General features: G+C 45.9%; 1 protein-coding gene across 1 annotated transcript in view; it reads left to right on the top strand.

Moving 5' to 3' along the window:
* The first annotated feature begins 2,281 nt into the window (after positions 1-2,281).
* The window catches only part of LOC119437497 (zinc finger protein 841), a 48,417-nt gene continuing 34,888 nt past the window's right edge, over positions 2,282-15,810 (top strand). The window contains exons 1-2 of the mRNA XM_037704503.2: positions 2,282-2,866; positions 14,542-14,774. Of these exons, the coding sequence (XP_037560431.1) occupies positions 2,540-2,866; positions 14,542-14,774 (560 nt within the window). The 5' untranslated portion in view covers positions 2,282-2,539. The remainder of the gene's footprint in view (positions 2,867-14,541; positions 14,775-15,810) is intronic.

Below are 15,810 nucleotides of genomic sequence, written 5' to 3' on the forward strand. Positions count from 1 at the left end.
ATTGAAAAATTGATATATAGCAGAATGACCAGTTTTTTTTTTGTCATAGGATCGTAACACCATTTCTTTTTGGTTTTACTGAAAAGCTTTCTGTGGAAGCCTACGAGCCTGAACTATGGTTTTTGGATGCGTAATGAGTGCATTGCGCACGTCAAGTGTTACATGTGTAAGCGTGTATAAGGGACGAGTAGATTTTCAAATAAGCAAGTTGAAAATCGCACTGTGTGTGTCTCGTCTTCACCTATAGTCCTCATCTTTTAATTGCACTTACATTATCGTCGCAAAACTTGGGTACTGTAAAAGTGTGAAATGTTTTTTGTTTGATCTTAAGTCACAAAAAAGCTGCAAGGTTGCTCAAACAGGGTACAAACCCCATCAAGCCTTCATGGCTATTTTGTCTTTGCCCCCAGCATGTGTATGTTTTTTTTGTATTTATGCCGAAAAAAAACATTGTCATGATACCTGTGCTGCTCTCTTGCTGCCGGTCAAGGTGCCATATCATCATCAGCCTATATTTATGTCCACTGCAGGACGAAGGCCTCTCCTTGCGATGTCCAATTACCTCTGTCTTGCGCTTGCTGATTCCAAGTTGCGCCTGCAAATTTCCTAACTTCATCACCCTACTTAGTTTTCTGCCATTCTCGACTGTACTTCCCTTCTCTGTAACTCTAATGGTCCACCGGTTATCCGTCCTATGCATTACATGGCCTGCCCAGCTCCATTTTTTTTCTCCTAATGTCAGTTAGAATATCTGGCTATCCCCGTTTGCTCTCTGATCCACATTGCCCTGTCTCCTAATTTAACATTAAGCCTAACATATACCAGATGGGTAATAGCTGTGACCAAGTTTATGCTGACAAGCTGGTGTAGTTGGTGTAATTGGCCACAGTGCAGTTGTAGAAAAAGTAGCTGTGATCTAAACACGGTGCATTATTTCTCGTCAGTCACTGTTGTTCCAAGTTAGCTACTGCTTGTGTGCCAAGTCTACAGATAATTGTGAATAAAGTGCATAAATAGCCCTGAAAAGGCGTGTGCTTATAGGTAACCAAAATTGTTTGATATTCCTCTCTCTCTTTGTGTCTATGGGAGTTATATGAATTTTGAAGTTCACAGGTTGGCAGGAATGCTATAACAAGCATAAAAAGATTAAAAAAGTGTCTGCTGTTTGTAATTCCGAATTGCTGCATCTGTTGTGCAATAAGATGCAGGTGAAAGATGTGGCTGTTCTGTGTGTCGTGCCTGTCCACGTGGATGTGCTTGCCATCAAGCATTCCAACATAATAATCATTCATCATTTCACTGTTTTTCAGGTGATGTTTTCATTCATCCCACGAAGCCGCGGCAAGTGGAAGCACACATGAAGATGTGCTTCAACCATGGACTGTGTGTGTATCAGTGCTGTGTCATGTTTAATAACAACCATCATTGCCTATTTTTGCGGACTTACTCCCCCGAGATGAACAAGTTGCAAGTGGAAGCACAGATGAAGATGTGCTTCAACCATGGACTTGCAAGTGCTGTGTCGTTTTTTATAAGAGCCATCATTGTGCTATTTTTGTGGACTTACTCCCCCGAGATGAACAAGTTGCATGTGGAAGCACAGATGAAGATGTGCTTCAACCATGGACTTGCAAGTGCTGTGTCCTCTTTTATAACAGCCATCAATGCCTATTTTTGTGGACTTACTCCCCCGAGATGAAAAAGTTGATCATATTTAATGTCTCCCAGTAGTTGCTGGCTTTGAAGTGCAAGTGTGTCGGGTGGGGAAGTAAGAGTAGTATTCACTTCCTGCCAGTTATTGCAATCAGTTTATTGCCCAGATGTCTGTCATTTTTATGAATGAGAGTTGTGCTTTCTTCTTAGGATCGGGTGCTGTATGCCATAGTAAAACCAAGACATCACCTCTATTGTAAATGGGGGTCACGCAATCACTCTTAGGGAAGTCACCTTCAGTAGATACTTGATTGGCCAAGCCAGCGTACATCACTTGAATGAAACATTATGCTGCATAATAGATTTTGCAAAAGTGACTGATGGGTAATATGGCTCATGTTCGCCAGTGGGTCTTTCCAAAATCAGTGCATGCTGTTTTGATGAAGCTAGCTTTGTTATCGTGTGTGTGCAATAATTGCTGGTTGGCAGTCATTTGTATTCTGATGAAACAGGATTGCGGAGCTCCTGCTTAGATAGGCCAAGTTTCAGTTCTTGGTGCTGCCGTGTTCTGTGTTTCAATGTTTGTATTCTTTTTTTCATACACACTCCTAATTTTTTTTGGTGGGGCGGGGGGGGGGGGGGGGGGCTGCTTTTACCCGATTTAGAAAGGGATAGTACGTAGCTGCTGAGAACAAGACATTTTTGTATGAGAGGTGTATAGTGCCATGGCATAAAGTGCAAGCTTTAGTTATGCAGAGCTCATAGTGATATGCCTGCAATAGCTGCTGTGTAGCGTTCCATGTAGGGCCGTACTAAGAGCAAATTGTGGCATTGTGTTTTTGGTGGTCTGTGTTGCATAATTTTGATTGAATTGCTCAACTTCACAATGAAGTATAGCGGGATAAGGCAAAGCCAATGCCGCGGTGACTTGCTCTTGCCTTCGATGCATGAAGGTGAACTGCCCACGCTATATTGGCCACTGGACGAGTCCCCATGGAAAGAAGTGTCAGCGTCCCTGCAGAGCATGGCCAAGTTGGAGGAACATTTCACCAAAGAGAGGCCTCCGAGTGCAGCTTCGAGTGGGGACGAGCCTGTCTGCCCGGTCTGTGATCGCAAGTTTAAGATGCATTGCCACATGGTTCGCCACCTGCGCAGTGCACACAGCGTGAACCCAGCCACCTTCCTGGATATGCCGCAAAGCCAGAATCGGCAGGTACTTGGATCTTGACCTTAATCTTGACCTGTGCTCTGCTTGGTGTGTGCAGTAGGGTCGATCCCAGATTCATCAAATTCCAAGGGCATAGCGAAATAGCTTGATTTGTTGAAATATAATGTAGGCCTATCTGAGGCTTATCTGAAAGCTCCGTACATCCGGGACAGTTCCCCAAGATAGTGAAAAACGTGAATTTACCAATTTGATTCTTCAAGCCCTGTCAAACACAAATGTTTACCTATTTTTTGCACCCCAAAGATTGCATAAATCTTTACGCAAACCTCATAAAATGTGGGCGCAGGGAGCGAGTGGCTGCCCTCATTTCTCTGTCAGCAGCTCTTGGTCCGCACCTTCTGTCCCTTTCAAATGCAAGGTAGCACAATCCTGTACAGGTTTGCTTTCCGAACCCTTACAAGACCACACCCTTGGTTCGCACGTGCGTAATAGTCAAACCCGGATATATCAAACCCACATATAATGAATATTGTGTATAACGAACAGCTGTAAAATCCCGTTAAAAATTTCAAAAAATTTTTTTTTACCGTATTTACTCGAATCTAGGCCGACTCCGATTCTAAGCCGACCCCCCAAAAGTTCGAAGTCTGAAAAAAAAAAAAAACTTACCTCGAATGTAGGCCGAACGAAAAAGCGAGGACAGCATTCGCAAAATGAAACACCATTTATTAATTTGGAACATGCCGAGCTCATTCTATGTCACCATCGCTGCTAGCCTCGTCGCTATCTTCCTTACTGCTGACATCTCCAAACAGTGCGCTATATTCAGTACCATCCAGCGCATTAGAGATGCTGCATTTTTGGAAGGAGCGCACGTTGCGGCGCACGCAAAAACCATCTTCCGTGGCCCCCTCCAACGACAGACCGATGCCGAAGTTCCGCCCGGTTTGAACGTTTGACGATGCCTCTACGGCTAGCACAACTACCGCATTTACTCGATTCTCACGCTTCCTCGATTGTAACGCGCACCCGTTTTCCGCGAGGAAAAATTTGGAACAATAGATTTCCTCCCGATGCACTGATGTTGCGATGAATAAAAAAAGTCGCAGTTTCGCCCGAAAGGCGATGCATCGAATGCGGTAGCAAATTAGTAGACCGCTATTAACAAGCACGGTGTCACGCGCGCTCAAGCAAACATGAACACACCTCGCTCGTTGACCGCGGAAACGAACTGTCAAAACGCTGGAGACGAAGCGCGCCTTCGTGCTAGCATGCCTCTCGCTTCAACGCGGCGAAAACACGGCGCGCGGCGGACTTTACCAGTCGCAGATTGCTTTCAAGATAGGGCCAAGCCTGATCGTATCGCCGGAGTGAATCGTCGCAGATTACGTTCTGCTTCGGTCCACTGAAACCGTTCCGCATTGCTTTGCTGGCGAAAATCCTCTCCTTCTGTTTGCGCCAGTCCCGCTCGCAAGTTTCGGATTCTCCGAACGCCCGTGATGCGGCCCGATTTCCGTCCGTCTCCGCACAGATGATCACTTTCCTTTTAAATGCGGCATCATGATGAACTCGGTACTTCATGCTGATAGATAGAGCAGACGCTGAGAACGTGAAGACAGACGGTAGACTATTGCCTAAGCACGTGTACTGCAGCACACGGAGGAAGCTTCCACATGCTACGGTAGCTAGGCACGACGCGCGTGCGAGGCGGCCATTTTGAAATGCCGACGCAGATTTAGGGTCGTGTTGAAAGTGCGCGTTACATTCGAGTAAATACAGTATTCGTTTAGAAAGCGGCACTATAGTGGCATCGCCCATTTGGTGCCATTACGATAACGCCACACCGCGCGCCGATGCTGCACCATACCGATACTACCGATACGACGCAGGTCAAAATGGCGACGTCGCTCATGTACTTCAGCTGGCTACTGGGTACTGGCGCGGCTAGTAGCGGCTGCGATACCGACTTTTCTAGATGGCGCTAACTATGCACCATATTTATCAGTTTCAGTTAAAAAAATGGCGCGTTTTTTAAAATCCTCGAATCTAAGCCGACCCTAGAGTTTCGTGTGTGATTATTTGAAAAAAACTATCGGCCTAGATTCGAATAAATACGGTATATCAAAAAATCTACATATTGAACTTTCTTGTGATCTCCGGGCCTTCACATTCAATATATTTGGGTTCGACTGTATACAAAATGTACAGACCTGAGCAACCTTGTCTAGAACATGGGAATGGCGGCTTCCGGGGCTCTCCGGAGCCAACCAGCGACATCTAACGCTAGCTGCTGGGTCCGACGTCCAACTGTAGGTGCTGGGCATGTTTGGGCCCAGCAACTACCATTAGACGTCGCTGGCTGGCTCTGGAGAGCCCCGGAAGCTGCCGTTCCCGCGTTATAGACAAGGCTGCTCACGTCTGTGCTAGATTACGACGCTTATGTCCGATGCTGGTGATATTATTGGGGCGGGGACGTGTTGTCACGTCGGATTTTAAAAATTTAGATGGCCATTTTTTTCTTATTTTTTAAGAAAAAAAGGACCAAACAAGACCTAGGTTGCTTTATACGCTGTATTGATTATTTCTCGGTGTCCTCCACAGCTCTTGTATTGCCACCTTATTGAATAGGTAAGTTAGTAGGGGCCCCTTGTGCTACAACTTAGACAACTTGAAGGTGAAAGCCCGCCGCTAACTCACTGACACAATGACCAAATTTTTGCTCAGTCATCTTCACTCCAAACCCATATTTTGCAAAGTCAGTTTTGCAAGTCATCCTAATTTCATTAAACTTGGATCGTGACTCAGCACTTATTTTTGATGAGTCATCGTCACTCTGAACCCATATTATGCAGTCATTTTTGCAAGTCATTGTTCATTCACCAAACTCAGACCGGGACTCAGAACTTTTTTTGCCAAGTCATGATTGCTCTGAAACCGCAATTTAGTCGTTTTTGCAAGTCATCATGTTTTTTTGCAAGTCACCCTTCCTATGATTCACTAAACTCAAACTGTGACTTAGCACTTTCTTTTGCGTAGTCACTCTCACGTGGACCCTCAAATCTCACTTATTTTTGCAAGTCACTCCCCTACTCAATATCCCCTTGATTCACTCTTCATTGACACTTGATTCGCTCTTGATTCACCCTGTCACTGCTTGGTTTACCTTTACTTTATCATTTCGGTTTTACTTCCATCACACTTGGTTTGCTCTATTACTCCAAATTTACAATTTTCATCACTCTTGATTGACCCTATCACCACTTGGTTCACCTTCATTCACTCTAAATTCACTCTCATTTACTCTTCATTATCTTAGTTGACTCTCATTATTCGATGCCATCTCTATATTCCATATCTCTGTCCCCCATGCCATCTTTTCTCGACATGATCATTCTTTCGAAGTTAAACGCATAAAGTGCCATTCATCCTCTCATGGCAACTCATTCATTCCTCGCACTACCATTCAGTGGAACAATTTGCCATCACACATCACCACAAAAACTGACAGAAAAAAATTCCAAGGTTTACTTCGCTGTAATAGAAATGTGTAATATTTTGTTGATTGTTCTTTTGTTCATCCTTACCTTTCGTATTATGCTTAATGTTTTAATTACTGTTTTTTTATTATCTATGTATTGCTATTCTTCCTAGTAGGTACAGCATTTATTTATGATTGTATCCCCCCCATGTAATACCCTCCCCGTGAGGGCCTTTAGGGGTAACATGAATGAGTAAGTTACCTTTCGTTTGACTTTTATCACCCAACTAAACCACCTTAATTCACCATCAAATCTCTCTTAATTCACCTCTCCGTATACCCATTTTTTATCATTATCATTACCATCATAAGCATACTGACACCCATTACTATCGTTAATTCTCGGTTATTGGCCATTTTTGGGGGTTTTTTGACCAATTTTTCCCGCTTTGTCATGCTAATTATCATAATTAAACTAATGACTGTCTTGATCATTTATCATTATCTATTTATATTCCTTGTGTGATTACTTATCGATTGATATATAATGTTATGGGATTTGTATTTATGTTAAAGGGGCCCTGAACCACCCCTCGAGCTTGGTGAAATAACATAGTCTGCGGGTAGCATACGCAGCCCGTGGAGCTCGCAAGTGGAGCACGAAGTGACCTTTTTCTCAAATTCTCTTTTCAAAAACCCTGTGATCTTCTCTCTTTTCTGTGTGCTATATTTCGTAATAAAGCACACTGAAATACGTGGCTGCTATTGGTTGCTGCGGTCAGCTAAACCGCGGCTGCCCCGAGTCCACTGGCTCGCAGAGGACAACCGCATTTGGCTTATGTTTAGTGCATCGTAGGGCACCAAAATGAAATTTGAACTGCGTGCCACGGTGACGTCTCGGAGGCAGAGCGTTGTGGCCCCGCCCCACTCCGCCGTAGCCTTCGCAGTGCAAGGCATTAAAGAAAGAACGGGAGCACAGCGGAGGCCATGTTTGATTGCCAATAACTCCGCTTCTGCTGAACGCAGTGAAGTACTTTTTGCGGCAAAGTGATTCTGAAATAGCTTATTTTCCCTTCAAATGTCTTTCTCCACTTCGATAAAAAGTGGTTCAGGGCACCTTTCAGGAGTTATAAATTTTGTGTACATATATTTAAGATTTCTGGAACCACTTTTTCAGTCACCTCAGAACGAAACATATAAAGACTTCGCCTTAATAAATCGTCGCTAATTAAACTTGAATGTTAGATGCTTGTGCACAGTGACAAAAAAAATACAAGAGAACTCTACTAGCATTAACAAAAGCCAATCAACATTCACTGGGTGCTGTTTGCCCTCAATTACTTTTTTTTTCTCGGCCACATTTAGTTAGCTGTAACTAAACAGTGTTTTCTGAGAAACCTTTATGCGTTTCCGTTGTAGCTTCATGCTACAGTCGAGAAAATGACAACTTTTCCCTTTCATGAACTTTCCTCCACCTTGTGAGCTTTTCTAGAACCATACCTGTCAACTCTCCTGGATTATCCTGGAGACTCCCGGATTTGGACCATTTCTTTCGGTTGTACGGTTGACAGGATGATCTCCCGGAAATTGCAGTTCTGTCCCATTTCTATCCGCGTCCAGCGCTTTGTCAGGCCATAGTGCCAAAAAGAATTCAACGCAGTCCAATCCAGTTGGAAGTTCATCGGGTAAAACATTAAGAAAGTACTAGTAGGGAAACCCTATACATGCGCTATTTGGTTAACTGCAGAGCCCCTCCTTATGCTGACGAGGTTGTTGGGTGCCCTAGTGGCCCTAGCTAGCGAGTGAATGGTGCGTTCCGGAACTAGCAACACTAGACTCTCCATCGTTCGCCTCGGCGTCAGCCGCTCAGGCATTGCGTAGGCCTACAGACAGTCAGGGGTTTATAAGCAAGGAGCGCTAGCACAAAAAGTCTCCAGTATTTTAAGTAGTGCTCAGCCGAAGTGACGTTGGGTATTTTGTTGATACCACAGAGCAATGCAGAGTGCGAGCGGCAATTTAACATCGAGAAAAGTACGAGGACGCAGTGCCGCTTGTCCATGTGTCGCTCGTCTAAGACGCTGGAAAACGTCATCTTCACAAGACGTGAAAGAAATGAAATTTCTTGCAATCAAACATTATCTGAGACCCGCCGCGGTGGCTCAGTTAGCTAAGGCGTTGCGCTGCTTAGCACGAGGTCGCGGGATCAAATCCCGGCTGTGGTGGCCGCATTTCGATGGAGGCGAATTGCAAAAATGTCCCGTGTGGTTGCGTTGTAGTGCACGTTAAAGAACCCCAGGTGGTCAAACTTTATTCCCAGATCTCCACTACGGCGTGCCTCATGATCAGAACTCGTTTTGGCACGTAAAACTCCAGAAAGAAAGAAAGAAACATTATCTGAAGAATTTTTGAACACCCGCCGTGGTTGCTTAGTGGCTTTGGCATTGCACTGCTAAGCACAAGTTCACGGAATCAAATCTCAGCCACGACGGCCGCATTTAGTTGGGGGCGAAGTGCAAAAACGCCTGTGTGCCGTCCATTGGGTGCACGGTAAAGAACCCCAGGTGGTCGAAATTAAGCCGGAGTTCCCCACTACGGCGTGCCTCATAATCAGATGGTGGTTGTGCGATGCAAGAGCCAAGAATTTTATTAAATTTGAAAGAATTTTTGAAGACAGAATTAGCAATAATGAAATGCTTGCAAAAGTGAGACAGTGATGTTCATGTGGTCATTTGTATATCGGTAAATAAAATTGGAAGGAAGTTCTCCTGTCAGTACGTGAAAATGTAGACATCAGGGTGGTGTAACCAAGTAACCCGCCCCCCGGTCGGAAGATCTCCCGGATTTAGGTTCGCCTAACGTGGCAGTTATGTAGTACTGATTTGCCACATCGTAATAGTGTTCTGCAAAGTTAAATAAAGAATACATTTCCTTGATCGTCCTGTATGTAACGCATGTGGAGTAGAGCACTGCACGGGCCCGGGCCGGCCCGAAAGCCCGGGCCCGGCCCGGCCCGCGGGCCGGGCCGGGCCGCCCGAAGCGTTTTGCCGGCGGGCCCGGGCTGGGCCCGGGCTTGAAAGCGCGGGCCTGGGCCGGGCCCGGGCTTGAAGCCGCGGGCCTGGGCCGGGCCCGGGCTTGAGGCCGCGGGCCAGACTCGGGCCCGCTCATTAAAAGGACTAAGTCGGGCCTTCGAGCACACGCGAACGTTATGCATTGCATGGTCTAAGGTATTTTGTGCCAAGCTGAAGTGACACGTGCAGAGAGCTGGCTCTTAGCATACCTTACTAAAGAAAAGCGAAAAACAGATGAAGTTCTATTTCTTGTCTTGTCCACAAAAACGAACATTGCTTCCACGTGAGGAAAAATAAATTAGACAAAAAAGCACTCTTCAAACAATTTCCACGGTACCGCTTTTGAGATTACATTGTGATGACCACTGTCGATACTCTTAAATTATTGTAGCGCTAATGCGAAGAGTATCTATTTCTACTGGTGCGCTTATTTTATGATGTATGCTCATGAATTTGCCTGTATATATATATATATATATATATATATATATATATATTCGTATAGCAAATGACCTCATGGATCAAACTTGTACGATCAAGCTAAATACATGCGCACCAGGGGAACAATAACAGCACAATAATGGGCCAGAGCTGGAGGTGAGGTTGACACATATGGTACAATCTGTAAGTAAACAAGCTTTTGATGCTCGCGTCCTTCGTTGCGCCTATAGAGCTGTAGACCGCATTATACAGGGTGTTTCCGTTAACTTGGGCCAAACTTTAAAAATATACAAATGCTTCGTAGAACGACGGAACCAAGGTAATTTTGCTTGCCGTCGCTTGTAGATACTCAGTTTATTTTTTGCAATTCACCTAATTAGATATTTAGTCTTAATTAATTATACACCTTTTCAATTATTTAATTAGATTAAAAATGTAAATGAGAACATTGTAGAGCACCATGAGAAACTCCCGATACAGCTTTCTGTTGCTCAATACGTGCAAAATAATGTTTTTTTTTGTTTTTTTTCGAATGAGAAAGAAACCCGCGCATACACGCAAAGTGCCTCGAGCGGCCAGTCGCGCGGTCATTTTGGGTGTATTCGCGAGCTTGCTACAGACTCGGAAAAACACTTATATGCAGCACGTATTGAGCAACAGAAAGCTGTATCGGGAGTTTCTCATGGTGCTCTACAATTTACTCATTGACACTTTTATCTAATTATAATAACTGAGAAGTTGATTAATTAATTAAGACAATTGTTATCGAATTAGGCGGATTGCAAAAAAATAACCTGTGTATCTACAAGCGACGGCAAACATTACCTTGGTTCTGTCGAGCTACGAAGCATCTGCATATTTCTGAAGTTTGACCCATGTTAACTGAAACACCCTGTATATGACTATCCTTCTGGTCGAAGGGCTGATGTTAAGGCGTGTGTAAACTTTAAATCGCCTTCAAAGCGTCATATTATTTTTTGCTTGAGCAGTGAGGGAATTAAAGGGACATTCCTTGTCACAGACATCTTAAGTTCGGAACTGTGTTGCTCGAGGCGCACACCTGAACCATCCCAAGGCGCAAGCGCGTGTAATGCGCGCCATCCCGAAAATGAAGGCCTTGCCGCCTTGCAGCGACCACTGCGAGATTTTGCTAAATCCTGACACGTGGGCAGAAATAAGAGGCGCGCGAAGGAAGAAGCGCCTAAGAGACGACCTCCGTTGCTAGGCGACAGCCGGCTAGGCGGAGCATGCGCACAGCGCGGCCCACCCATAAGGAACCTCCTGGCACCTGCGAGGAGCTGCTTCGTGCGTAACGTGGGACCAACGTCGCCATCTACTGAAAAAGAGAGAAAAAAAAATAGGCTTTGGCTGTTCTGTCGCAGCTCGTCAGAGCGCGCTGATGCTTTTAACGTGTTGGTTACCGGCGTTATATAGTTCGTAATTTGTCTCCCGTACACGTGGCACCATGAATGCTGCTGTATTAAGAGATAAGCTCGCTGCCGGGAAGCTAAAGCTTGTCTCCAAGCAAGTTAAGAAAAGCCAGGTTTGGAAACATTTTCTGGAAGTGGTTGACGTGCACACCCTATCACCAGTAGGACATGTGCAGTGCAAAAGCTGCAAAGCTTTCTTCGCATATGATGGCGGGAAGACAGGAACGTCGCACCTGAACCGCCACAAGTGCAAGGCTGCAGATGACACCGCTGCCATTACTTCGTTCTTCACCGAGACCAAACCCCAGGTTTCATCTACCGTAAAGGGGAATCTAACGACTGCTTGCGTCAAGTGGTGCGCAAAAGATATGCGGCCATTTGACGTTGTTTGCGACGACGGTTTCCTAAAGGTTGCCGACGAACTGATTGCTATCGGTGCCAAGTACGGGAGCATATCCGCGAGGACCGTGATTCCGCATCCTACGACGGTGTCTCGCAGGGTGTCCGAAGTTGTGAACGAGCTCCGAGAAGCGGTGATGCCTGAGATCCACTCAGCGATGAAGGAAGGTCGCTGCTCGATGACCCTTGACATGTGGACCGACGACTACAAGAAAGTCGCCTATATCACTGCAACGGCGCATTACGTGAGTGTGAAATGGGAACTGAGGAGCCTTGTTCTGTTCACTAGTGATTTTCCCCCCGAGAGAAAAACGGGAGAGAACATCCGTAAAGAGGTTGTACGAAGGAGCGCGAAGTTGAGGATCGATGAAGGCATGTTAAGCAATGTGGTGTTCGTGACAGACCAGGGTGCCAACATGATTAGCGCGCTGCGTCCGTATGCCAGAATGAGCTGCTGTGCTCACGTCTTGAACACCGTTCTTCGGAACGCGTTTGATGACGGGTACCTCGCTGAGGAACTGCCTGACCTTTTGGAACAACTGAAAAAAGTGAAGGCTGTCGTGACTCTTTTAAAACAGAGCGGACTGACGAGCCAGCTACCACACGGTGTGTGCCAGGAGATATGCACGCGGTGGAATTCGAAACTCGCCATGATCAAGTCCATGCTAACTCAGTACGATGCGATAGAGAACCTCCTGAATTCAAGGGGTAATCTACTCTTGGAAGACGTCAATAAGGCCTTGTTGACGGAGGTCGTCGAATTCTTGGAGCCCTTCAAAGAGGCCAGCGATAAGCTTGAGCAGGACAAAGTTGTAACGCTGCCCCTTGTATTGATGTACTACACCAAACTGAAGAAGCACCTTACTGCTGCTTCGACAGACTCACCAGAAGTGTGCAAGCTCAAGTCGAGGACGTTAGAATTTCTTCAAACAAAAATGCAAATAGGAGAACTTCACAAAATCGCAACGTTCTTGTGGCCGCCTTTCCGCCATCTCCGCGTGCTTGAGGAGCAGGAGAGGAAAACTGTTCACGACAGAGTACGCGAATTGTTAATTGATGTACATCTGCGTTTTCCACAAAGAGAAACGAGCACTGACCAGCCGGATAATGGACCCCCAGCGAAGCGTACGTTCCTTGACGAATTTAAGGAGTGGCACGATGCTGTGGAAACTCAGCCAGCCGACAGTGAGCTTGACAGTTACCTTCGGGACAGTGACTCGTGTGAGGACATTGAGAAACTGCTTGAATGGTGGGAAGGCCAGTGTAGTAAATACCGTGGGCTTTCATTTCTTGCAAGAAAAGTACTTTGCATCCCATCGACGAGCGCCAGTAGCGAACGCAATTTTAGTGCAGCTGGGTACGTACTCCAAGAGAGGAGGACCTGCTTGAAGCCGGAGAGCCTGGACAACCTGCTGTTTTTGCACAAGAACATGTAAATTTCTTCCTTTTGCTGGCCTTTTCAGGCTTATATTGCTGTGGCATCGTTTTTGGGTGCGGTCTTTTTTGTGTCACCGGGCGTTATTTTAAGCGTATTTTCTATATTTATTTGATAAAAAAGGAGAAACCTTTTATCTGTAATAGCATCAAGTGTGGTGTGTGACAGGTTGATTATATAATTATATTGTACGGGGTGATTACGTTTCCATGTCAACGTTAGAATATGAACGATTTATATTTCATCTGCTTTTGCTGGCTGTTCACCATATATAACGTTAAGCTTTTTTATCTTGCTGTAACAAATTATTATTCAAGAGCCTCTTTTAAAAAATGTGTAAGTAATGTTTCCAACGCGAGTGTAGAAAAGAGCATTAAAGAAAATATGCCGGGTTTGCTTCTCTCCGCTTTTCCATTTTAGTTGTACACTCCTGTTAAATAAATTTTGTTACCATGTTTTATTGTCACTATACTTTTATTGTAATGACTTTTCATGTACCAAATCTCATTTATATTCCTTGGTATTACATACCAAAACCACAATAACATTACGAGATACGCCAATGTGGGGACTGGATTAATTTCGACCACCTGGAGTTATTTAACGTGCACCTAAATAACACGGGTGTTCTTACATTTCGCCCATATCGAAATGCGGCCGCCGTGGCCGCGGGAATACCACCCACGTCCTAGGGCTTAACAGCGCAACAGCTTAACCGCTGAGCTACCACCGAGGGTAAAGCAACATTTCGATGCATGTACACACCTAATTTTCCGTGTGATCGCCCGCTACAAAGCGCAAGGCATCAATAATAATCACCATCAACAAATATCCTCAAGCGGGCCCGGGCCGGGCCTGTTCATGAACACGCGCGCCCTGGCTAAGTTTAGTAACGAACGCCCGGGCCCGGGCCGGGTCCGGGCTTGGAACCGCGGGCCCGGGCCGGGTCCGGGCTTGGAGCCATGGGCCCGGGCCGGGCCCGGGCTGGCCTCGGTCATGTACGCCCGGGCGCGGGCCGGGCCCGGGCTTGGTACCACGGGCCTGGGCTGGGCTCGGGCTTCATAAAGCGGGCCCGGGCCGGGCTCGGGCCGAAAAATCCGGCCCGTGCAGTGCTCTAATGTGGAGCTTCACAAATTGCTCCAAAATGAAGAATTCATGTTCCAAACCTGCTCCAAAGGGCCAAATTTTCTGCTCCCAGAGCTGCTCCAAAATTCACTTGGTGACTTCCATCCCGGTTACAGGAAGGTTCAGTGCATTTTGCGTATTTATGTAAGCTGGTGCAGTGTGACGAGTTAAAATATAGGAAGAAACATTAGGCGTTCATTGTGGCAACTAGTAGTTCCGTAGCTGGATGTGATGGCACAAGATTTAGTGCGCACACTGCCATGGGGTAAAGTGAATTTGGTTAAGTTGCAATCATGCTCGATGTGTGGTGGTTAACATATCTGTTCCATTTCCTGTTCACCAAGGGGCTTCAAAAAGGTCGCGCGAAGCGCACGACGTCCCAAGTAAAAGCTGTGCAGAAGCGGCACGGCCAGTTGACCAAAAAGGCAGCAGCAGAAGGAGCAGCACAGCGCCAGTTGCCCAAAGCAGCCGCTGCCGTGGCATCTGTCGGCACTGTCTCAAAGGCATCAACGTCTAAGGCAAAGAAGCCCAAGCCAGGTGACTCAGCACAGCAGCCGTCATCCAGCCAGCGAGTCACGTGAGTCTCTGCAAGAGTAATAGCACAACTGCGATAGATGCACAAACGCTGCAGTTAAACCCGTATTTAACCAAGTTGTAAAATTGGCACTTTACTTCGTTATATCGAAATTCTTATTTTGAAATGCAACTTTTTTTGCAATTAAGTACAGTCGCCTGCTGGTAATTCTTGCATGGAAAGAGCCGTAAAAGTTTCCCAATTATTGTGCAATCGGAAAAAATTAATTTGAATTACGAAAAACATTTAATGATTTAATTTTGATATGTTTCATGCAATGTCGATATCTTCACATCAACGGCCCCTGGAACCGATTTTGTTGCCCGCAGTGGGGCGGCGTCATCAGTGGACCTATCTCCACACACTCCAACAACAGGAGCGTCAAAAACTGTCAGCACCGCAAAGGAAGCCTCGCTTGAAGTCGCATGAATTCGAGGCGTCGGGTGACAACGCATTGTTCACTTCCGCCATGTCTGTTGTACATTTGCAATGTTGCGCGAGTGTGTTGTCAGAGAAATCAAGCAAGGTCCGCTGTGGCGTTGGAAATTATGGTATTGTTTTTAGTATTGTTGTACGAGTAAAATATTTGCCATTATCTCGGTAGTAGACGATAACAAAGTATTAGATGATAACGAAGGTCCGTAGTTGTAACAGCTGTATAAATTGCAGTAAACATTTGCTTACGGAATAAATTAACAAGCACGGTGGATGCGCGCACAGGCACTCATGAACAGATCTCGCTCAGTGACGGCGAAGGCTCGCTACCACAGCACTTCATCGTGAGCAGCCCGTGCACAGGGATGGCTGGGCATGGGATGACTTGCCACATTAAAATCGATGCACCACGAGCCACCATCCTTCTCAGATCATTCTCGCACACTTTTCCTCGCAGCATGCGTCTCGCACTTTATTACAGAGCACGACGGCGAGAGGCCCTGCTTTCGTATTGTGCTCGTACTGCAACGTATCATGCTTCGGCGTCTGGTCTCTGTCGTACGCTTTGAGAGGCGTGTTGCAAGCAACTCGTGTATTTCAGCCG

This window comes from Dermacentor silvarum, chromosome 1, assembly GCF_013339745.2.
Source record: "Dermacentor silvarum isolate Dsil-2018 chromosome 1, BIME_Dsil_1.4, whole genome shotgun sequence".
Taxonomy (NCBI): Eukaryota; Metazoa; Arthropoda; class Arachnida; order Ixodida; family Ixodidae; genus Dermacentor; species Dermacentor silvarum.